The 23,973-nt window shown below is 38.0% G+C and overlaps 1 protein-coding gene and 1 long non-coding RNA gene across 18 annotated transcripts in view; one reads left to right on the top strand and one right to left on the bottom strand.

The window, feature by feature from the left end:
- SCMH1 (Scm polycomb group protein homolog 1) overlaps positions 1 to 23,973 on the top strand; it is a 156,500-nt gene that overhangs the window by 77,715 nt on the left and 54,812 nt on the right. For all 13 annotated transcript variants that reach the window (XM_074217760.1, XM_074217759.1, XM_074217758.1 and 10 more), the window contains 3 exons: positions 1,260 to 1,494; positions 9,135 to 9,223; positions 10,309 to 10,552. In XM_074217760.1, coding sequence (XP_074073861.1) covers positions 1,260 to 1,494; positions 9,135 to 9,223; positions 10,309 to 10,552 — 568 coding nt within the window. The remainder of the gene's footprint in view (positions 1 to 1,259; positions 1,495 to 9,134; positions 9,224 to 10,308; positions 10,553 to 23,973) is intronic.
- The window catches only part of LOC141508823 (uncharacterized), a 71,397-nt gene continuing 70,885 nt past the window's right edge, over positions 23,462 to 23,973 (bottom strand). For all 5 annotated transcript variants that reach the window (XR_012474511.1, XR_012474506.1, XR_012474509.1 and 2 more), the window contains one exon: positions 23,462 to 23,810. This is a non-coding gene — a long non-coding RNA (uncharacterized LOC141508823). The remainder of the gene's footprint in view (positions 23,811 to 23,973) is intronic.

Here is a 23,973-nt window from a genome sequence, read left to right as displayed (position 1 = left end):
AAAAGAATACCAGAAGACAAACTGATCTTGTAGGAAAATATATTCAAAGTCACCTGAATCTTGGGGCAGCTAGGTGGCACAGTGGAGAAGAGTACTGACCCTGGAGTCAGGACCTGAGTTTAAATCCAGCCTCAGACACAAGAATTACCTAGCTGCGTGACCTTGGGCAAGTCACTTAACCCCATTGTCTTAAATAAATAAAATTTCCAAAAAAAAAAAAAAAGAAAATCACCTGAATTTCAGAAGTAGACATTCCTCACAGTCACTCAGATATCAATTCTGGCCCAAAGGATGGCACCACTATCCCCTCTAGGCTCCTATAGTTTCGTATATTACTAGGCTTGGGCAGTATTCTGTCTTTTCTTTTTAAACAGGATAAAATGGGACTGACCACATTCTCTAATATCAGAAATAATTAAAGAACAACATTTCCCCTTTATACATCATCCACTTCACTTTCAGTCTTGAGTTAAAAAGTTGACTCCCAAGGGTAGGCAGGCCATGGGTGCAGGGCAGGTCATTCTCAGTTCCTTGAAGAGGTCATCAAAACCATTGAAAGTTAACATGCTACACAATACCCCTAGTGCTCTATCAGTTATGCACATGATGCTGATCATGTCCTGGGGAGAGGAAAGAGTTGACCAGGATGGATGATGGTGGATTGATGCTTGGTAAAGAGTAAAAGCTCTTTCTTCTGGGTAGCATCTGCTCTTCTCTCCTATTGTTATCATTTAGCTTTGACATCAGCATATTTTATTGAGGCCAGAATTTTATATTCAAAAGACCAAAGAACAAATCAATATTTAAGTTGATTTCAGATGAAAAAAACTAACAGCTTCTGAAAATTTATCTATAATTGGGGAGAGAGCAGGCTAAATCTCCAGAGGAGATTAGGGGCAATATTGGAGATTACTGTACTGGTTCCAGAAAATATTATAAGAATGTGTGTGGGTTGTGAGTGGGTAATAGACAAGATACATTTGAGTTTGCTAAGCCAGATGGGAATCCATCAGTCCACTAGGACCTTTCTTTGTTTTCTAATAAAAAATCGTCTTTGATGCCCTAGGGGACAGGAATTCCTTCCCTATCACATCTATCTTTTCCAGGAAATTACATATTGATAATGATCTAAAATGGAGTAGAAATTCAGGCCACTTCTCAGTGTTGCATGTGATCAACCCAAGACTCAGACTAGTTGATTTTAGGATTTCAGACTTTATGTATTTCTCTGCATTGTCCCCTTGCTTTATTCTCCTCAGTCCTACACTCCCCCAAGCAATGAGTTCAAGATCAGCATGAAGTTGGAAGCTCAGGACCCAAGAAATACCACCTCTACCTGCATTGCAACAGTGGTTGGTCTAACAGGTGCTCGACTCCGATTACGCCTGGATGGCAGTGATAATAAGAATGACTTCTGGAGGCTAGTTGACTCAGCTGAAATCCAGCCAATTGGTAATTGTGAGAAGAATGGAGGGATGCTTCAACCTCCCCTGGGTGAGTGATGACTGCCAGCAGCACTGAAGGTTCTAGGACAGCAAAGCCCAAAGATCCTGATAGATCTTTCCCTTGAGTGTAATTGAAGGTGAAACAAGCACATTTTTATTCTGAATCTAGTTTAAAAGGAGGGGCCCTTACTCCTCAGGAGCTACCCAAAGGAAAAGGATGTGGTCTTTCTGGAGAGCCTCATTCCTGTACCTCCTTAGCAACCCATGGAATTTATGTGGGACCAAAGGCTTTCTCTTTCTAAGGAGAACTCCTTCCTTTTCAGTTTGTAGTCAGGTGAGATGTGGATCCTTGTTGATAAGTTTCTATTTCTGAATGCTGATTTTTTCTATATTCACTCCTATTTGTTATTTTGGTCTGAATTACTACTGAATTAGTGAATATTTCTTCTAGTAGAGGAAAAATTTCTGGAGAGACATTCAGTAAACTTTCCATGATCCTGAGTGAAAGTTTGCCAGCCCAGAACTTAGCATTCAGTAAGTTACTTTGAGCTCTTTTATGGCATTCCTATTACTTATCCCAGGAGACCTGAAAGCTCCCAGGGCACCCTTCAATAAAAAAGAGAATCCAGATATGGTGGCAGAGGCCTGTCATCCCTGCTGTTGGTGAAACTGAGGCTGGTATATTGCTTGAGCTCAGAATGAGTTAAAGCCAAGCACTAGGTCTGGCACAAACACAGTGAGCACAGGGCTAAAGATCAAAGGGCCACCAGGCTGCCTGAGAGGGGTGAACAGGCCTGGATTGGAATTGGAGCAGTTCATCTTCACCTTTTTTAATTTTGTTTTTTGCTTTTCACTTTTTGTGATTTTTCCCCTTTCTGATTCTTTTTTCACAGTATGACCAATATATAAATATGTGTAACATGATTGTGTGTCTATTTGTATGTATTTATGTATGTATGTATGTATATATGTATATAGATATAGATAGATATAACCTATATTAAATTATTTTCTGTTCTAAGATGAGAGGAGGGAAGAATGGGAGGGAGAAAACTGTATGAAAATTATCTATACGTTTAATTGAAAAAATTATTTATTTAAAAAAAGAAAAAAACAAGCAAAAAAAGGAATGGGAGCAGTTTGAAGCATCCAGTTTGACTAGTAGTGAGATCAGTCATGAGTGACTGTTGCACTTCCAACCTGGATGAGATAGGGAGAACCGGTTACAGAAGGAAAAAAAAGTACAACAGAGTTGGGAACACCAGGGAATTTACCCTCTGTGTTACATGAGCAGTACCTAATTGCTTTTTATATTCTGTATTTTCTCCTTTTAATTCTCAGTCCTGGCTTTGTAACACTGAAAGATTTCTAATTATGTTAGGGTTGCTTGTGAAATTCTTCCACAAAATCTCATAACCAAGTTAATCTCAACTCACTTTAATATTTGAAAAATATTTTATTGATATCTTATTTTTTTACATTTTCTTAATTTCTCGATATATCCTATCCCTCTCTCCTGCCCTGTGAACATATCTTATAAAGAATAAAAAGATAGGAAAGAAATAAGCATTTATTAAGTGTCTACTTTTTGCTAGACATTGTGCTTAATGCTTTACAAATATTATCTTATTTGATCCTTACTTAAAATAGCTGGGGGGGGGGGGGGCATGGCTAGGTGGTGCAGTGGTTGGAGCACTGGCCCTAGAGTCAGGAATACCTGAGTTCAAATCTGGCCTCAAATTTGGGCAAGCCATTTAACCCCATTTGCCTTGCAAAAACTTAAAAACAAAAAAAAACCAAACCAAAAAAACAACTCTGGGAGGTAGCTGCTATTATTATTCTAATTTTACAGTGAAGAAAAGAGGCAGACAGGAGATAAATGATTTTCCTAGCAGGCACAACTAGTTAAGTATCTGAACTCTCAGAATTTTATCCACAATTCTACTTAGCTGCCTCTAAGAGAGGAAATTAATTAATTTATCAAAACTAAGCAGTATTTCAAGCATGACCTCCAGTATGTACAATATTTTTATACCCATAAATCCCAATATTGCAAATAAGGAGGGAATTACGTTTTTAAAAATCTTTTCAGAGTCTATATTTGATCTTATTTATAATTTTGTTTCCTTTATTGTTTTTCCTAATTACATTGTCATTATCAAATGTTATTTTCCTGCTTCTACTTACTTCAGCTTTTTTCTGTTTATGTAAGACTGCCTATGCTTTTCTGATTTCTTTATTGTTATAATTTTTTATGATATAGTGATATATTCCATTATATCTAGATCTTGGTTAGTGTGAACAACAAATTCTATGATGTGATTCCATTATTTGGACTCAAACTGCATTATTATACTGAACTAGTTGCAATGTCAATTAGTGTGAATTTGAATAATACTATCAATTCACAGCATTTGTAATTTACACTAACTTGAATCTAGCTATATATATATATATATATATATATATATATCCATTTTAGTTTAACCCAGTTGAGCATCTACTTTGCTGAACTAACACGTATTCTCTGTCTGTCTGCCTGTCTCTTTCTCTCTGTCTTTCTGTCTCTGTCCCTCTCTAATAGGGACAGAAGTGTTACAAAATCAAACAGTGATAGGATGCCACAATTCCAAAAATATTTGAAAATTTCTATGACAAGGGCTATGGAAAACATGGGTTAATTACACACAGTGATTCCCTTGTACAAATGTTGTTCTAATACCTGCCACATGAGGGCACCAAGTATGATAAAATGATAGCTCTACCCTATTAATTCAAAGGCACTGGGTCACTCTCCATTTCATGTTGAACCTGAAAATTTTTTAAAGATGACAGGTTTTAAAGATGGCAGGGTGGAAAGAAGTCAGATGGAATCCTCCCACCATTCTTGAGGCCCCTGGCAAAGCATGATGAGATTTGAGGAGATCCCTGTTGCTCTCACATGCAGATTCAATATTGTTTAATTAAAGTGGTCCTCCTTTCACCAGAGGCTCTTGTTTAATGGTGAGAGATGATTGCTCCAATTTGATTGAACTTCTCCTGCCAATATGTGGTTCCTGTGCTCCCTAAAAAACAATAGTAAGGTGGGAGATGCAACTTGCTAATTGTGTCAAACAACTTATGTAGTCTGCATCTGGTAGCAGGTCTTCCTATTGCCTTTTATTAGTTCTGAAGTTAGGTTAAAAAGTTCATGGTCCAGAGTAAAAGTTCTTAACCTTTTTCTTTAATGGAACCCTTCTGGGCAACTAGGTGGCACACAAATAGACTTAGAGTCAGGAAGACCTGTGTTTAGATTTTGTAAAACCCAGATTACAAAAGCAATCAATTATATTGTTATATGTTAAAATATTTTTAAAAACAAATTCAAATATGAGAAGAACTTTTTACCTAGAACCTAGATGTCTGAGCTCATCTATACCACTAGAATATAAGAATTACCATACCAGGTCAGGAACCTTACCCCTACAGACCAGAGCTCTCTTAACAACAGTGGATCCAAGAGATATTCCATGGAAGGGCCTAGTTATCTGATATCAGTCTTGAAAATTAGGTTTATGTTCCCTTCTCTTAATAATCTTATCTTATTCTTGAAATTCTTTAATTTTATCTGAATGTATTTATTCTCTATTCTTACTAACTCTGGGCAATAAGTTCTATAAATGTTATTATCCACTATGTCAAGTAGCATATCTTCTTATTTATCCTAAATTTAATTTGTTAATGTTTCTTATTTTTTTTTTTGTAAGGCAAATGGGGTTAAGTGGCTTGCCCAAGGCCACACAACTAGGTAATTATTAAGTGTCTGAGACCAGATCTGAACCCAGGTACTCCTGACTCCAGGGCCGGTGCTTTATCCACTGCGCCACCTAGCCGCCCCTAATTTGTTAATGTTTCAAAGGAAGTTCCCTTATCTTAGAATATTGGAATTTGAGCCTCATTCACCTTATATTTACCAGTCTTGATTTTATAGAATCAGATCATATTCCTTGTTGTCTTTTGTCTTTGTAGACTGAAGAATGCTCATCTTTTTTCATAGCCTTTTCCCTATCCAGATTCTCTACTGTATACTCTCTTAACAACAGTAGGTCCAAGAGATGTTCAATTGAAGGGCCTAGTTATCTGATATCAGTCTTTTTTTTTTTTCTTTAGGTTTTTTGCGAGGCAAACGGGGTTAAGTGGTTTGCCCAAGGCCACACAGCTAGGTAATTATTAAGTGTCTGAGACCGGATTTGAACCCAGGTACTCCTGACTCCAAGGCCAGTGCTTTATCCACTATGCCACCTAGCCACCTGATATCAGTCTTGAAAATTAGTTATATTTCCCCTTCTCTAGTAATCTTAGGAATCTTATTCTTGAAATTGTTTAACTTTTTCTAAATGTATTTATTCTCTATTCTTACTAACTCTGGACGATAAATTCTATAAATGTTGTTATCCACTATGCCAAGTAGCATATCTTCTTATTTATCCTAAATTTAATTTGTTAATGTTTCAAAGGAGGTTCCCTTATCTTAGGATGTTGGAATTTGAACCTCATTCATCTTCTGTATACCAATCTTGATTTTATAGAATCAGATCACATCCCTTATCGACATTTGACTTTTTAGACTGAAGAATCCTTATCTTTTTTTTTTTTTTAGATTTTTCAAGGCAGTGGGGTTAAGTGGCTTGCCCAAGGCCACACGGCTAGGTAATTATTAAGTGTCTGAGGTCGGATTTGAACCCAGGTACTCCTGACTCCAAGGCCGGTGCTCTATCCACTGCGCCACCTAGCCACCCAAATCCTCATCTTTTTCATAGATTTTTCCCTTTCCAGTTCTCTATGACATACTTTCTAGGATGTTGTTTATGATTGATGTTGGTTGCAAACTCTTTCTATTCTTAAATCTTTAATCTATCTGCTTCTTGAACAGTTTCCTCCCTTTGTCCTACATATGCATAGTTTTCAATACTTATTTCAAGCAGATTGTTTGTATCATAGGAATTCTCTTTTTCATAGACAAAACTTAAGGAACAGCCATTTGACTTATCTACAAGTTATTGTAATGTTCATGAAGACTCTGGTGGCAGAAGAATACTAGCTTTGCCCTTGTAATTCTGTTTCAGTAAAACAGTCTACCATCTGGTCCTCCCTGACACCCATCCCAGCAACTGTTGCTCCCAGGAATGTCCTTGTGAATATGGAAATAAGGCAGAGATACAGTATCTTCAGGAGGGTTGTGAGGGCATTTGGTATCTCTTTTACCAGGAAGCAATGGGGCCACAAAACCTATATCCTCACATACTTACATCAGGTTCTCACAAATAGTAGAGGCCTAAATTCCAAGAAGATTCTTTGTTTTGTTTTTTTAAGGTTTTTGCAAGGCAAATGGGGTTAAGTGGCTTGCCCAAGGCCACACAGACACTTAATAGTGTCTGAGACCGGATTTGAACTCAGGTACTCCTGACTCCAGGGCTGGTGCTCTATCCACTGCGCCACCTAGCCACCCCAAAAAGATTCTTTATGGTCATAAATAAGGGGAGTGATGGAAATGTGTTTAAGCTGTCACTGCTATCATTGTTAAAAAAAGAAAAAAGAAATCACTTTGAGAAATTGGCTTGCCTGTCACTGCTGTCATTGTTAAAAAAGAAAAAAGAAATCCCTTTGAGAAATTGGCTGGCCATGGCTTGGACTCAGTAGCAAAAACAGAAAGAGTTTAATGATTGGGTTGATTATCCCAAGTTTAGGGGAAACTGACTATAACAACAAAAAAACCTTCATTTTAGGATCTCTTCTCTGATTTGAAAGAGAACGACTTGAGATGACCTACTTTTGTTCATGAACTTTTTGAAATTTGATCCCCTAAAATCTAGGTTATAACATTCAATGTTTTCTTGCTTGGTTGCCATGGATTCTAAAGCAACACAGTCACTTTCACCCAAGATTTCTGCCACTTCAACCAGTTTCTTATTTTCTGAATGATGTCGAAGATATCAATTCTCCCATCATTTTCTTTTCTTTTTTAACAAGATAGTGGGGTGAAGTGACTTGCCTAAGATTGCAGCTAGGTAATTATTAAGTGTCTGAGGCTGGATTTGAACTCAGGTCCTCCTGACTCCAGGGCCAGTGCTCTATGCAATGCACCATCTAGTTGCCCCCTCCCATCATTTTCTACAGAGGAAATCCAGATATTCTTTGATTCTGACTTGACTAACCAAACAGTGGTATTTCTCTTGAGCTAGAACTAAGTATATTTGAGATTTTATAGGACCAAGTGGCCATTTAAAGTTGTAGTCCCATTATAAGAGAGAGAAATATAGAAAAGACCTAGACTCTATTCTTCTCTCTAATCAAAGACAGTAAATAAAGGTCAAAGGCATCAGTACCAAGAGACCCAGAAGGTATGGACTGGGCTGACTCCTAAGGTGAACCAAGATGAGTCAATGAAAGAATAAAAAAGGAATTATGAAAAAGCAGAACTGGCTCCATGTGCATTTGAATATATGTTGGTATTGACTAACATCAGAGGCTTCTAAAGTTTTCTTATAACTATAACTTTCCCATGTTTGTTATCTTTATCTCCATCTCTATAGTTATTAGCAATAGAAAACCAGAAATGGCCTATCTCTGTATTTAGGGAATAGGATGGGAGATGGAAAAGTTGGGAGCCTGTTTTCCATTATGCAGAAGATGTAGAATAAATAAAACACAAGTGAATGAATCGTGGATAAAAGAGTAAGTAGCTCAAGACCCAAGCCCTGAGGGAGAGAAAAAAGTAGGTTATAGGTACTAGAAAATCTCTCTGGAGATCAAGAAGCATGACTTGGGGTTTAAAACATTTAGAAAGTTGCCATAACTTTCTCTCCTTAATTCTTCTCTTCTACCTTCACACACACCCCCACCTTGATTTATATTTATTACTAACTTCAGTTCAAAGTACCTGTTCTTAATGCTTTTCTCTTCCTGAAGTTCTATTTGTGCTTGTCTCTAGTCCTCAGAAATTTGGGGACAATTACTCTCCCAAGGTGGATAAGGACAGAGAGAAGATCTGAGAAACTTTTGGAAAGTGCCAGAAATGAGAGAGTAAGAAGAGAGTTCTATGTAGGACTAGGATCAAAAGAAAAATCACCTTGCCTCAGTAATTTAATCAAGTCTTTCCACCATGGGACTACGGTCATATAACCTCTCTGGGCCTCAGTTTCCTCACTGACAAAAGGAATAGATTAAATCAGTTGATTCAAGGCCCCCTTCAGCTCTTTTATGATTATTTGATTCTTAGTTTCCAGAACAAAAACACTGAACACCAGGAAAGAACTTAACAGAGCCAGACTTATGTTATTTCCTAAGGTAAATCAAAGAGAAATTTATGTTAGAGTATCTACTCTATTAGTTTAAGAAGCCAGTATTTCTTGGGCATCAGCCTGAATGATTGGAATATTATTTTTCTCAGAATACTGTCTAGTTTGGCACTACTTGATATCTCTGTACAGCCTCTCCAGGATTTTGTGAGTAAAAAAGTTCCAAGATTTGAATGGGAATAATAAAATGGAGTAGCAATTGATTGTTTAGACTCTTTAGCTTGGAAAGAGAATCAGTAGCTTGGAAATAATATACTTGTCATGACTAGTAAGACTCACTAGAAAGGATATGATAACATATACTCTCTCACATGATTCTTTATTTTATCCTTTTTCTTTTCTGTTGCTTCAGGATTTCGACTGAATGCCTCCTCCTGGCCTATGTTCCTCTTGAAGACTCTAAATGGAGCAGAGATGGCTCCTGTTCGGATTTTCCATAAGGTATGAACCCCAGCTTTAGGCTACTTAGTTGGGTGTCTGCAGTATCCTAAGATTCTCTGGATCTGATGTGTGCATCCTGTACAATATACATACAGCCTCATGATACTTTGACTAGTGGCAACTTTTTTTGAAATGGTGATATTAGACTTTAAATGGACTAGTTAGGATTTCTGGACTCAATTTAACAAATATTGAGTAATTACTTACTATGTGAGAGTTTCCACAAAGCACTGTGGTATACAAGAAAAAGCAAGTTAAGTTTTACAAAGGAGAGGTTCAAACACAAAGTATTCTGTGCAGCTTGAGGGAAGGAGAGAATCATCCCATTTGCAGACTGAGAGAGAGTTAAAAATGAAGAGGTGATTTTTGAGTTAGGCTTTGAAGCCAGGTGGAGAGGAGGACAGTGAGAGCAGGGGCAGGGAAGGGAAAACTGATCCAAAGACAGGGAAACTGGAGAGGGTAATACCAGAGAGCAATCTGAAACATAGTGTACATTGAGGACCGTGGTATGAGATAAAGCTGGGCACAGGTTAGAACAATATTGTTCAAGATGCCTGAGTCTTTGTCAAGATGCCTTATTCTTTATTTGGAAGGCAGTGATGAGTCACTAAAGCTTTTTGCTTAGTAGGGTGATCGTGGTAGGGTGAAGGAAGATGACTCGGACACTCTGCCATTAACTTATGCTTTGATCTTGAGGAGATCGCTTTACTTCACTGGATTTTAATCTTATTCAAAAAATTAGAATAATAATCCTGTGCCCTATCTACCTCATAATGCTTTTGGGGCAACCAGATGAAATAATAGCTCTGAAAAATTTGGAAATTCTTGAGATTTGCACATACAACATGTTATTGCTGTTATAGACCCTATGGAGAAACCCTCTACTAGCTTACTGCCAGGTAAACATTGGAACCTGACATGTGATGAGATAAACTGCTAGCTGGGCTTAGACTTTTAGATTTAATGGATGTTATAAGTCTCACACAAGAATCGCCTGTGAACTACTAGGTGAGGTAGATACAAGTTACTTGACTTATATAGCTGTTGTTTCCCTTTCTGTGACTATATTTTCTTTGCTCATTTAGGAACCACCATCTCCCTCTCATAACTTCTTTAAGTTGGGCATGAAACTAGAAGCTGTGGATAGAAAGAATCCTCATTTCATCTGCCCAGCCACCATTGGGGAAGTCCGAGGTTCTGAGGTCCTTGTCACATTTGATGGGTGGCGAGGTGCCTTCGACTACTGGTGTCGCTATGACTCCAGGGACATCTTTCCTGTGGGCTGGTGCTCCCTGACAGGAGACAACCTGCAGCCCCCTGGCACAAAAGGTAAGAACTGCCCAGAACATGCTGCCATTACTGACACTGAGATACTTGACAACTGAATCATGGGTTTAGGTGGCCTCTCTTGTATCCAGTGCACTCTCTGTCTTGAAAGACAACATCTCAGACTCACAAAAGGATAGATGAACAGAAAAATCAGTTGAGACTAGAAAGGCTACTAAAAGCCTATGCTCTGGGGGCGGCTGGGTGGCGTAGTGGATAAAGCACCAGCCTTGGAGTCAGGAGTACCTGGGTTCAAATCCGGTCTCAGACACTTAATAATTACCTAGCCATGTGGCCTTGGGCAAGCCACTTAACCCCATTTGCCTTGCAAAAACCTAAAAAAAACAAAACAAAACCAAAGCCTATGCTCTAAGCTTTCTGGCTTACTCAGGAACAACAAGCTTATTGTCTTGCTTCCTCACTTCTCTGCTGACATAACTTGTAGCTTGAGTCACAGCATAAATTCATGTCCATTCTACCATGTCCATTGTTACCATTGTCTTTATGTTCAGTATACATAGATTTGATTTGGGGGCTATTTCTAAAATAGGGATGAAATGACTGCTCTGACATGAAGGAAATAACAATCCTTATATAATCTTCTTACATTTTTGTAGTGCTTCTAACTTTTTCCAGAGTACTGCTGAGGCTGAGTGGAGAAGAATTAATACTCATAACTTGGCTAGTGGCCTATTTCTTACTTACTTGCTGTGACTTTGGACAAGGCCCATCTTTATAGACCTTAATTTCCCAGTATATAAAAGAAGAGAGTTGGAATCGATAGTCTCTAAAGTCTCTTTCATATCTAACCTACTATGAATTTATACATTTAAATATCAGGGTGACATAATTTGTCCTCCTTCTTGTCCTGTATTTCATCTTGGAAAACCATGATTATTAGAAATGAAAGATTAAGATGGTGAAACCCCCACTTTCGAGTGAACCAAAAACCATCTTCTACCTTTGCTAGGAAGAATGAAACTAAAATGCAAATAGAGTTATATTAGAAAAGAGACTTGATTTTCTTGGATTTTGACACAACTGCACATCATAAAATATTTTACTATAAACCTGAACAAAATTCTCTAGATTAAATTGGAAGTTGAAGCCATGAGTTAATTATGCTTTTCTGTTGTGGCTATTTGTCAGTGTTGTAAATGGTTGACTGCTGGGTATATCCTTCTGGACAACACAGAGTCCCAGGCTTCACATTCCTGCAGGTGCCCAAGAAAATCTGGGGGTTGTGAAAAGTGAGAATAGAACTTAGAGCCACCATTAGTCCCCAAGCTGTCAGGACTCTGACTACCTCTTTCTTGTTCAATAAAACACCATCTCTCCATTTCTTTCAGGAAAGAACTATGCCTTGGGGGCAAAAAACCTCCATCCCCCTGAGAGTTCAGGATTGTTAAATCTTTTACCAACCAAAGTTCTCTGATGACCACATGCCAGATGGCTGTAGTGGTGCTATAGGAGCCTGTTTGCACCAGGGCCGAATAATTCTTTCAGCTTAAAACAGGACTAGGTTATGATGTATATTGGGCTCCCTTAGTCAGAAGGTTGACTGTTTAACTTTCTTTGCAGGGAAGGCTTTTGTAATTCTAACTGCTAGACTACTGAAAAAGCTCTGCTCAGTTCTCCAAGTAGAGAGCAACTGGATATAAAGGAAGAAGATACTGTATTCATTGCTTTCAGAGGGTCTCTTCAGATATCTTTTTTCCCCTTTTGTCTTTTTCTGTGTCTGCTACACAAAGGTGATCCTATCTTTTGTGCTTGCGTTTCTACCAGAAGATACTCCCAAAACACATTGGCTCAGCCTTTCAGATCTCAGATAGACCTTTCTACAGACAGTATTTTCAAACCAAGACCTTCAATGATCAGAACAGCAGCTAGGCCATTTGTTTCAACAGTCCTCCCTCTCCCTTGGTGCTGGCTTAGGAGAGCGTGACAAAATGTGGAAAAAATGTAGTTACTCAATTCAACCGGATAAAACAAGATTGTGTGTGTGTGTGTGTGTGTGTGTGTGTGTGTGTGTGTGTGTGTGTGTGTTTATGCACATGCACACACAAATGCAGATAAGTGCATGTGTTTCCTTCTATCATCCTTTTGCCTTTTTCCCTCCCATCTTCAGTTGTTAATTTGAATTTTTAACATGCAAGTTAAGCTGAGATTATTTTCTAGTGCAGTAAATGTACCTTCTGAGTCTTTCCTGTGACTTCACCTAATAAATAGTTGATAACAAAAAATGTTAAACAAAATAAAATGGAGAAAGTAAAAAAGATGGGGGGTATGAGCTGTTTTTCAAAAACACTAAGATATTTTCAAAAAAGCTGTCATGTGGAAGAAAAGCTTGTTTCTATGGGGCTACAGAAGGCAGACCTAGGAGGAGTAGGAAAAAGTTGAAGGAAGGCAGTTTTCCAAAACAAGGAAGAACTTGGTAATAAAGAAAACTTTTTAACACTGAAATAGGCCTTCTTATGAGGCAAACTTGACACCAAAAAGGTTGGGAGGCAGGAAGATCTTATCCAGACTGCTGTAAAGTTGATTAATAATCCAGGGTGTGTTGGATGATTTCAAGGGTCCCTGCCAGCTCCAGGGTTCTATGATTCTATGGAAGAAACCTGTATAGTACCACTATCTCTATATGCGAGATATGTTTAGTTCCTCAACTCTCATATTAGGCTAATAGAAGTCTTCTAATTGCTAAATTTTGTTATCATTAATTAACACTAACATTAAATACTAATCTTATTATTATGATTAAAGTAATTATCCTAGGATTTGGATGGGAAGCATGAAAATTGAAATACCTAGAAGATAAACTTTTTTTTAATTTTTTTCCAGGCAATGAGATTAAGTGACTTGCCCAAGGTGTCACAGCTAGGAAGTATCAAGTGTCCGAGGTCTGATTTGAACTTAGGGGAGCAGTGAATAGAACACCAGCCCTGGAGTCAGGAGTACCTGAGTTCAAATGTGACCTCACATACTTAATAATTGCCTAGCTGTGTGACCTTAGGCAAGTAATTTTACTCCATTGCCTTAAATAAATGAAAAAAATTTTAAAAGATTTTAACTCAGATCCTGCTACTCCAGGGCTGGTGCTCAATCAATTGCACCACCTAGCTGCCCCACAGGTAAATTTTTTAAAAAGCCACATAGATAAACCTGTTTATCCACAAAATGAGAGGTAATTTTGTTCCCTTTTTTTTCTGGAGTCCTTCTTGTACATTTTTAGAAATTTGGTTGCATTTGATAGATATTTATCAGTATTTTCTACATCAATAATGTTAAGATCTGTGCTTTGGAGGACATAAATTATGCAGCAGAGTACCCAATCAGGAATGTAAAAAGCCAAAACAAAACTTTTGTGTGGCTCAAACAAGAGTTAAAAATTGCAGCCCTTGTGAAGCTATCTACTGAATACTTTCATTTTTCACTAATAACATGTTACTTAACACTAAGTAAATACTTTTGATGCCTCTAACTCTTCACCTGATGCATTCTTACCTGTCAATTAAAGCCCCATTCAAATGCTATCTCCTTCATTAGACCTTCCAACATGAAGCTCTGCTCCCCATCACTACTTTCATCAATAACAACCTTCCTCACATAGTATTTTATCTTTATCCAAATGTATATTCTATATTGCATATTAAAATTATCTTTATTTGTAGCTTATCTCCTTCTAGACTTACTTCATCAGTGCAAGTGATATATGACATAAATTTTGCATTTGACTGAAATGTTGAAATTTGTGTAGGTTGGGAGGGTGTGTCCAGAATGGTTTGTTCATATAGGAAGAATAACATGAGCAAAGATTTGGAGGTAAGATTTAATATTTTGAGTTAAAAGGAAAAGACTGGCATGATCAACTAAGAGATTTTTGGGTTTGATGTTAGTTGTGGAAGAAAAAGTTGTAGGTAGGTAGAATGAGGATAATTTGGCCATAGATGGTACTGCCATCTCAGTTTTATAGAATATCAAATTACAATGTGATATGAACTCATGTAGCAATTTTAACTTGCTATGACCTAGGCAGAGGATGCCAGTGATATATGGAGGGGAGTGAATTGCCATCTGTTGACCAGAATCTGCCCAGTTGGCAGCAGCCCCTACCAGTTGCCTGAGAGCTGTTGCAAGAATGTGTTCAGCAGCTGCTGAACAGCCTCTTTGGGGGAGGGAGTTGACCCTATGGCTGGGAGGGGAGCCAAATTTCTAATAGGATAGTTTGCAAGGGAAAGAGGAGGGAGAATGCCTAGTTTCTCAACTTGGAACTTAGTTTTCAGTTCTAGTGGAGGCTGTGCTCATTCTCTTCCTATATTATGATTCTTCTCTCAAAGAATGCATGACTAGAGTGGGCCTTTCTATTCCTATACTTTACTCTTATAGGTGAAATGTAGCTAAGTGGATATACCAACCCATATAACCTCTCGACTTAAGAGGAACTGCATGGAGAGATGCACATTGAGGTAATCACTCTTATTGGCCATATTTTTATCTGAAACTGAAGGAAGAACCTATGTTAGTCTCCTTATGTGCCCCACTCTACTTTAAACTCTTCTGACTTCATGCTGTGTAGTTAATATCCCTGATTAGCTGCTATACAAAAAGGAGTTCAGGCTGTTCTTCTGAGCCTCCTGTTGGTCCCCAAACACTGACATTAATAAGGAGTTCAAGGGAATGAACAGTCCTTATTCTTCCTTCCTGAATTTGCTTGCCTTCCATTTGGTTTCATCTTTCAGTTTAATTCAACAAACATTTATTGAGTGTCCACTCTATGCAAAGCCCAATATATTTTACCTGTTCATCACTCTGTATTGCTTGGATTTCTGTGCACATTGGCTGATTTCAGATGATGAGAAAGAAGAAACTGAGCTAAGGGAACTAAACAACTCTGTCTTCTTTCTTTCTTGGTAAGACAATATTATCCCTTTCAGATAATTAGCCTTGTTGGAGCAATATGGTGCTTAATAAATGTTTATTGGTTTGGATAAGTTAGTATGATTTTAACACAGCTAGGATAAACAAGATGTCAATCAAAGACAGATGCCATTTTTAAAAACGTTTCACAAGTTGATTAGAAAATAGAGGAATATTCTTCCAGACTCTGTGGAGTACTAAGAAAATAAATGAGTCTGTATAAGTCAGTACTTGAGAAATAGATAATGTGTCCAAACTCTATACAAACATCTCAGGTTTGCATCCTAATATCCTTCAATAAGCATTTATTATGTTCCACCCTCTATGTGTGAGGCATTGTGCTTCGCACTAGGGGCATTAAGACAAAGCAAAAGACAATCTGTGTTTTCTTTTGGGGTTTCAGTGTACACAGATAAGCAAATACAAGATATTTTGAAAAGAGCAGCTCAGTGGTAGCTAGAGGGATATGAACAGATGCTCTTGTAGAAGGTGGCACTTGAGTTTGGCCTTGTAGGACACTTAGAAGCAAAAGTGAGAAAAGAATGTACTCCAATCATGTGGGATCAACTGCTCAAAGACAGAGGGAAGATGGAAAAAATGCCAGATTTTACAAAGCAGGCTGCTTTGGTGGATCATAAAATATGTGAAGGGCAATCATGTGAAAGTGTACTAGGAGATAAGTTGGAGCTACACTATGAGAATAGGGTTTAAACGCCAAGCTATGGAATATCTACTTTATCTTAAAGAAATAGGGACCGGGGCCAGCTAAGTGCACAGTGGCTAGAGCAATGGCCCTGGAGTCAGGCCCAGGACTTGAGTTCAAATTCAACCACAAACACTTGACACTTAACTAGCTGTATGACCCTGGGCAAGTCACTAAATCTTGATTGCCTCAATAAATAAACAAACAAACAACAACAACAAAAGAGGAATATCAGTTAATAAGTATTTAATTAGGCTCTTTCTATGTGCCAGACCCAGTATTGTAGATACAAATATAATAAGAGAAACAGCTTCTGCTTGCAAGAAGCTTCCATTCTAATGGAGGAGACAGTAGAGACACATAAAGTACATATGAAGTTATATAAAGAAGAAATGTAAAGAGAAGAAATGTAAGTAGTTAAATACAAGATAGATTGAGAGGGAGGGAACTAAGATTTGAATGGATCAGGAAAGATTGTATGTAGAAAGTGATACTTGAACTGCTCTTGGAATGAGAAAGATTCTGTGAGGCACAGATGAAAAAAGAATGTATTGCAGGCATGATACAGTTTAGAAGAGGGATAAATTCCATTTGGAACATGTTGAATTTGTGTTGTCAATACTAGTTCCACATGGAGCTATCCAGCTGGCATTTGATGATGTAGGGCTATAACTCAGGGAAGAGATTAAGATTGGCTTTATAGAGTTAGGATTTGCATAAATTTTACATTTGCATAAATATGACAATTGAACTGATGGCAGCTAAGGAGATCATCAATAATAGAATATGTAAAAAAGAAAAGAAAAAATGAGAAGCAGAAAGGAACTTAGTAACCTGGAAGACTACAGTTTTTCAAATGACAGTGTTACCAAGACTGCAAGAGCATAGAAATGAGAAGAAAGGGGGAAAATGGAATTAATGAGAGTAAACTTTTTTTTTAGAAATTTGACCATAAAGAAGAGGGCAATAGAACATTAGCTAGAGTAGGTGGCTTAACTTAAGGGTCAATGAAAGCTTTTTTAAGAATGGGGAAACCTTCTGTGAACTGTTGTGCCTATGTGCAAGTATATGAATGTAAGGCAAAAGGAGACAAAAGAATTGACCCAAACCTGATCAGATCTGAGATTAGATCTGACCTGTTCCAAAAAAAGGATCTGACCTGTTCCATAGTCCTGGATTGAGCTAGGGTCCCTATCCTCTGCAGATGCACCTACTTAATGAGATCTATACATAGTACTATATACTTCCTCTGTATTGATTGAGTCTCATCATATCGATTAGATTATAATCCTGATGATTCAGACCAATGGCTGATTTGGAGAAAAGAAGAAAGCCTTTCAAACTACATAAGGGGCAGTTAGGTGGAACAGTAGATAGAGCACTGACCCTGGAGTCAGGAGAACCTGAGTTCAAATGGAGACTCAGACACTTAATAATTATCTGTTTGACTTCTCCATCTTCAGTTTTAGCATTTTTTGCTTGTAGAAAATTTTCTGCCTGGTACTTAAAGTCTTTCACAGTCTGACTGCAACCTATTTTCTAGACTGTGATATCACATCATTCTTCTTCACTTGTACTGTGTTACCTGAATCCATCTCCCCACTCTATACCTTTGCCCAGGCTGCCCTGTGTGACTAGAGTGCATTCCTTACCTTCATCTCTTAAAATCTTTAACTTTCTGTGAAGTGTGAGTGTTCCCTTCCACAGAAAACCTTGCCTTATTCCCCTAGTTAGAACTTTTTCCCCTCTTCAAATTATCATGGGTTTGTTTCTCCATACATGTGCTATCATCCTAAATTGATAGAATGTGAGCCCTGTGAAGACAAGGTCAGGTTTTCATTTTAGCACCTGATGGGTAGAGGCACCTCCTTTGTACCTGTTCAGTTGTATGACATTGACTTTCCAAAACACCAGCTCTGTTGGGTCTGTCTGCTCAACAAGCAGCAGGGCAGCTCAGCAGTCCAGCTTGTAGGACCTTGAGGCCACAGGGTCCTGGGAAAGGAGTCTATCCCTCTTTGATGAGAAAGAACTTCAGGGGAAATAGGAAAACTGATTCAGAGAAGCACCTTGATACATGTGACACCAAAAAGTTCCCTGTGGGGGCAGCTATGTGGCACAGTGGATAGAACACTAGCCCCTGGAGTCAGGAGGACCTGAGTTCAAAGTCGACCTCAGACACTGAATAATTGCCTAGCTATGTGACTTTGGGCAAGTCACTTAATCCCATTGCCTTAAATAAATATATAAAAATTTTTTAAAAGTTCTATGTGCATATTTGCAGCATGACATTACCAAAAAAAATAAAGGGTAGTGGAAAGTAGTGTGGTCTAAACTGTGACTAAATGAGAAATAGTGATAAACATCAGAGATAACGTATTTCTCTCTTGCATACAATTTTTAAACTTTTGCACCTAGAATGAGACCAGAAACTTAGCCATTTTCATTGGATTTATGTTCAGAAGATATGAACAAATAGTATTCAAGCAAAGAAATATGTTATCAATAACTATATGAAAAAGTATTCTAAATCACTAATTTTATTTTATTTTATTTTTTAAAGATTTTATTTATTTATTTTGAGTTTTACAATTTTTCCTCTAATCTTCCTCCCCCCCAACCCCCACAGAAGGCAATTTGTCAGTTTTTACATTGTTTCCATGGTATATATTGATCCAAATTGAATGTGATGAAAGAGAAATCATATCCTTAAGGAAGAAACATAAGGTATAAGAGATAGCAAGATCAGACAATAAGATATCAGGGGTTTTTTTCCCCTAAATTAAATGTAATAGTCCTTGGGCTTTGTTCAAACTCCACAGTTGTTTCTCTGGATACAGATGGTATTCTCCATAGCAGACAGCCCCAAATTGACCCTGTTTGTTGCACTGATGGAATGAGCGAGTCTGTCAAGGTTGATCATCACCCCCATGTTGCTGTTAGGGTGTTCAGTATTTTTCTGGTTCTGCTCATCTCACTTAGCATCGGTTCATGCAAATCCCTCCAGGCTTCCCTGAATTCCCATCCCTCTTGGTTTCTAATAGAACAATAGTGTTCCATAAGATACATATACCACAGTTTGCTAAGCCATTCCCCATTTGAAGGACATTTACTTGATTTCCAATTCTCCACAAACAGGGCTGCTATGAATATTTTTGTACAAATGATGTTTTTACTCTGTTACTAGACTAGACTAGAAATCAATGAACTCTACCTTGGAACACTATTGTGCTGTAAAAAAATGATGAGTAGGCAGATTTCAGAAAGTCCTGGAAAGGCTCGCATGAACCGATGCTGAGTGAAGTGAGCAGAACCAAGAGAACATTGAACCCAGTAACATCATTTACATCATTTACATCATTTACAAATGATGGAAACATCATCTCTTCAGGGTTCAGACCCAATAGTGGTATTGCTGAATCAAAGGGTGTGCACATTTTGTTGTCCTTTGGACATAGTTCCAAATTGCTCTCCAGAAAGGTTGGATGAGTTCACAGCTCCACCAACAATGTATTAGTATCCCAGATTTCCCACATCCCTTCCAACAATGATCATTATACTTTTTTATCATATTGGCCAGTCTGAGAAGTGTGAGGTGGTACCTCACAGAAGCTTTAATTTGTATTTCTCTAATAAGTAATGTAAATCAATAATTTTAAGGGAAAAGAAAAGTAAAGTAACTCTGAGGTATGACTTAAAAACCCATCAAACTGATAAAGATGATAAAAGAAATAGTGTTGGAAGGATTGGGAGAATAGGCCCAGTAGATCATTACTGAATGGGACTGTGAGGGAGTTCAGCTGTTCAGAGACATGTACTCAGCATTCCCACTCCTGGGCAAAATGCCAAGGAAGCTAACAATGATAATAATAATAATGATAGCTACATATTATAGCACTTTTGAGGTACTCAGCACTTCACAATTATCAACCTATATGATCCTCTAAACAATCCTGATCACTCCTGATCATTACAGTTGAGAAAACCGAACTGAAGTGACTTGTCCAGGGTCACAGATTGGAAGGGTCTAAAGCTGGATTTAAACTCAGATCTTCCTGATTCCAAGCACTCTATCCATTGAGTAGATCTAATAACAAAAAGATCCTAGATATAACTAGACATTTATATCTTTATAACAAAGTATATAGCCATCAGTTGGGGAAGAGCAAAATAAATGATGGATTAGAAATATGATAAATATTATCACAACATGTTGTAGTTACTATTATTGAATTGGAATTGTTTTTCAGTCATATTCAGTTCTCCGTGACTGTGTTTTGGATGTTTTTAGCAAAGATACTAGAATGGTTTGCTATTTCCTTCTCTGGCAGATTAAGGCAGACAGTGATTAAGGAACTTGTCCAGGGTCATACAAGTATGTGTGTGTGATGTCAGTTTTGAACTCTGGTCTTCTGATTCCAGGTCCAGAGCAACATCCACTGAAGTTACCTTGCTGCCTTCTCAGTTTCACATACACATAATTAAATTGACATTTGACTCCTCATTTTAAAGTGAATGCCTTAGTTCAGAGGGATGCTTCCTTGCAGCATCTATAAATAGACTAGAAATCAGTGAACTCTACCTTGGAATACTATTGTGCTGTAAGAAATGATGAGTAGGCAGATTTCAGAAAGTCCTGGAAAGGCTTGCATGAACTGATGCTGAGTGAAGTGAGCAGAACCAAGAGAACATTGAACCCAGTAACAGCAACCCTGTGTGTGATGAGCAACTATGACAGATTTAACTGTTCCCAGCAATACTATGATTCAAGACAATTCCAAAAGACTCATGATGGAAAAAGCCATAAACATTCCAGAAACTTGCCCATTTTCCATTGGATTTATGTTCAAGAGATATGAACAAATAGTATTCAAGCAAAGAAATATATTATCAATAATTATATGAAAAAGTATTCCAAATTGCTAATTTTAAGGGAAAAGACTCACTTCACTCAGCATCAGTTCCAAGGGTAATGTTATCTGGTGGTGTTTGGGGCAAGAAGAACCCTAGACTAGAAACTGGGAAAGCTGAGTTTGAGACCTTGCTTTGTGGGTGGGACAAACTTTTAGAAATAAATTCTGCAAGCATCTGATTAAAGTGTGTGTGGGCCAGACTGTGTTAAATAGGCAAAGAAAGGCAAAAACAGCACCTGCCTTCAAGAGCTTACAATCTAATGGGGGAGGCAACATGCAAACAACTATGTACATGCAAGTAGAGATAGGGTAGATAGGTAGAGATAAGGTAACCTATCTCAGAAGTCAGACATTCTTCAGGGTGGAAGTGGGGGATGGGGTACATGGACACTTTTTTGGGAAACTGGGGGATAAGTAGTATTTTTTCCAGTTACACATAAAGATAGTTTTCAATATTTTTATAAGATTTTTAGTTCTTAGTTTTTTCTCCCTTCATCCCATCCCTCCTCCTCAGGTGGCAAGCAATCTGGCAAAGTTTACATATATACATATATATATATATATATATACATATATATATATATGTGTGTGTGTGTGTGTGTGTGTGTGTGTGCATATATACATATATATATGCAATCATGTAAACATATTTCCATATTAGTCATGTTGTGAAAGAAGAAACAGAACAAAGGAAAAAAAAACAACAAAAACCAAAAAAAAAGGGAGGGGGATGAAAATATTATTCAGACTCCATAGTTCTTTCTCAGAATGTGTATGGCTTTTTCCATCATGATTCTTTTGGAATTGTCTTGGATCATTGTATTGCTGGGAACAACTATATATCTGTCATAGTTGATCATCACACAGGGTTGCTGCTACTGGTTTCAATGTTCTCCTGGTTCTGCTCACTTCACTCAGCATCAGTTCATGTATATCTTTCCAGGATTTTCTGAAATCTGCCTACTCATCATTTCTTATAACACAATAGTATTCTATTATATTTCTATATTGCAATTTGGCCATTCCCCAATTGATGGACATCCCCTCAATTTCCAGTTCTTTGTCACCACAAAAAAAAGCTACTATAAATATAACTGTATATGTAGCTCCTTGTTCTTTTTTTTTTTTTTAGGTTTTTGCAAGGCAAATGGGGTTAAGTGGCTTGCCCAAGGCCACACAGCTAGGTACTTATTAAGTGTCTGAGACCAGATTTGAACTCAGGTACTCCTGACTCCAGGGCTGATGCTCTATCCACTGTGCCACCTAGCCGCCCCTCCTTGTTCTTTTTTAAGATCTCTTTGGGATACAGGCCTAGTACTGGTATAGCTGGATCAGTTTGATTGTCCTTTAGGCATAGTTCCAAATTGTTCTCCAAAAATGGTTGAATCAGTTCACAACTCCACCAATAATGTGTCCCAGTTTTCCTATCATTTTAACCAATCTGATACGTGTGTGGGAAAGGCCTCTTGGCGAAGGTGGGATGTTAGCTGAGATTTGGAAGGAAGCCAGGAATCAGAGGTGAGTAGCAAGAGTATTCCAGATATAGGGGACAGTCAGTGACAATGACTGGAGTTGGACTCCTGTGGAAAGAACAAAAGTCCAGTATTGCCAGATCTTAGAATACATGGAGATATAAGCTATGATTGAAAAGATGGGGGGAGGGGTGGCTAGGTGACGTAGTGGATAAAGCACCAGCCCTGGAGTCAGGAGTACCTGGGTTCAAATCCGGTCTCAGACACTTAATAATTACCTAGCTGTGTGGCCTTGGGCAAGCCACTTAACCCCGTTTGCCTTGCAAAAAAAAAAAACCTAAAAAAAAAAAAGATGAGAGGGGGCCAGGTTGTGAAGATCTTTAAAAGTCAAACAGGATTTCCTATTTTACCTTGAAAGAAACTAGTGTAGTTTATTGAAGAAAAGGTGTAGCATGATCATTTCTACCATTTTGGAAGATTTCTGAGGCAGCTGAGTGAGAGATGGCTTGGAGAAGGGCGACTCACCAGAACATTCCTGCATCAGTACACGTATGAGTCCCTAGACACTTAGATTATGGGCACAGAAAGATAAAAAACTTGAAACTGTTCCTGTCTCACAGATTTCTTGCTGGGGAGCCACTTGTAGTGCTGAAGGGAGAGGGAGAGGCAGTCTCATAAAGTGTACAATCCCAGATTCTATATCTCACTTTCTGTGTGACCATGAGTAAGTCACTTTACTACCCTGGGCCTCAGTTTCTTTATAAAGTGAGAAAGTAGGACTAGGGCTTTTTAGATCTCTTTCAGCTCTATAGTTATAATCTTATGATCAAAAAGACTTTTTAAAAATAGAACTAAGCAAAACTGCTTGACACTTTTATCTGAAAGTACAGTACATTATACTTTCCCCACATTTACAGATATGTATTAAGGACAATGTATGAGATTCTCTGCAGAATTTTATAGAACAGAAAAGATGCAGTCCCCGCCCTTCAGGCATGTCTTATCAAACAGAAAATGCCCATCTGGAAGTAGAAAATCAGGAGTGATGTGTCTTACTGATTGGGAGTGATTGTTTTATTCCATGGTATCATACAAGATTTTATTGTAGAAATGAGATTGAATCGGAAGCCAGAGGTGTCCAGAGTCTCTTCATGCTCAGTTGTTTAAGCCCCAACTCTTCATAGTTATGGAACAATGGATACTGCATTGGACTTGGAGTCAAAGAGACAATTCATTTCCAAGACTATAGCAGGCTTAATCTGGAGAAGACAAGTATTAATTAAGGAGTGGGCCTAAGCACAAGTGCAGTGGGGGAAATAAGCCCTGTTTGCAACAAGCTTACATTCTAATGGCAGAGACAGCATGCACATTTAAAAATATATACAGCATATATATATATATATATATACACATATATATGCA

This window comes from Macrotis lagotis, chromosome 1, assembly GCF_037893015.1.
Source record: "Macrotis lagotis isolate mMagLag1 chromosome 1, bilby.v1.9.chrom.fasta, whole genome shotgun sequence".
Classification (NCBI taxonomy): Eukaryota; Metazoa; Chordata; class Mammalia; order Peramelemorphia; family Peramelidae; genus Macrotis; species Macrotis lagotis.
Note: the sequence above shows the minus strand (reverse complement) of the source record. Positions and strands in the feature narration are given on the sequence as shown.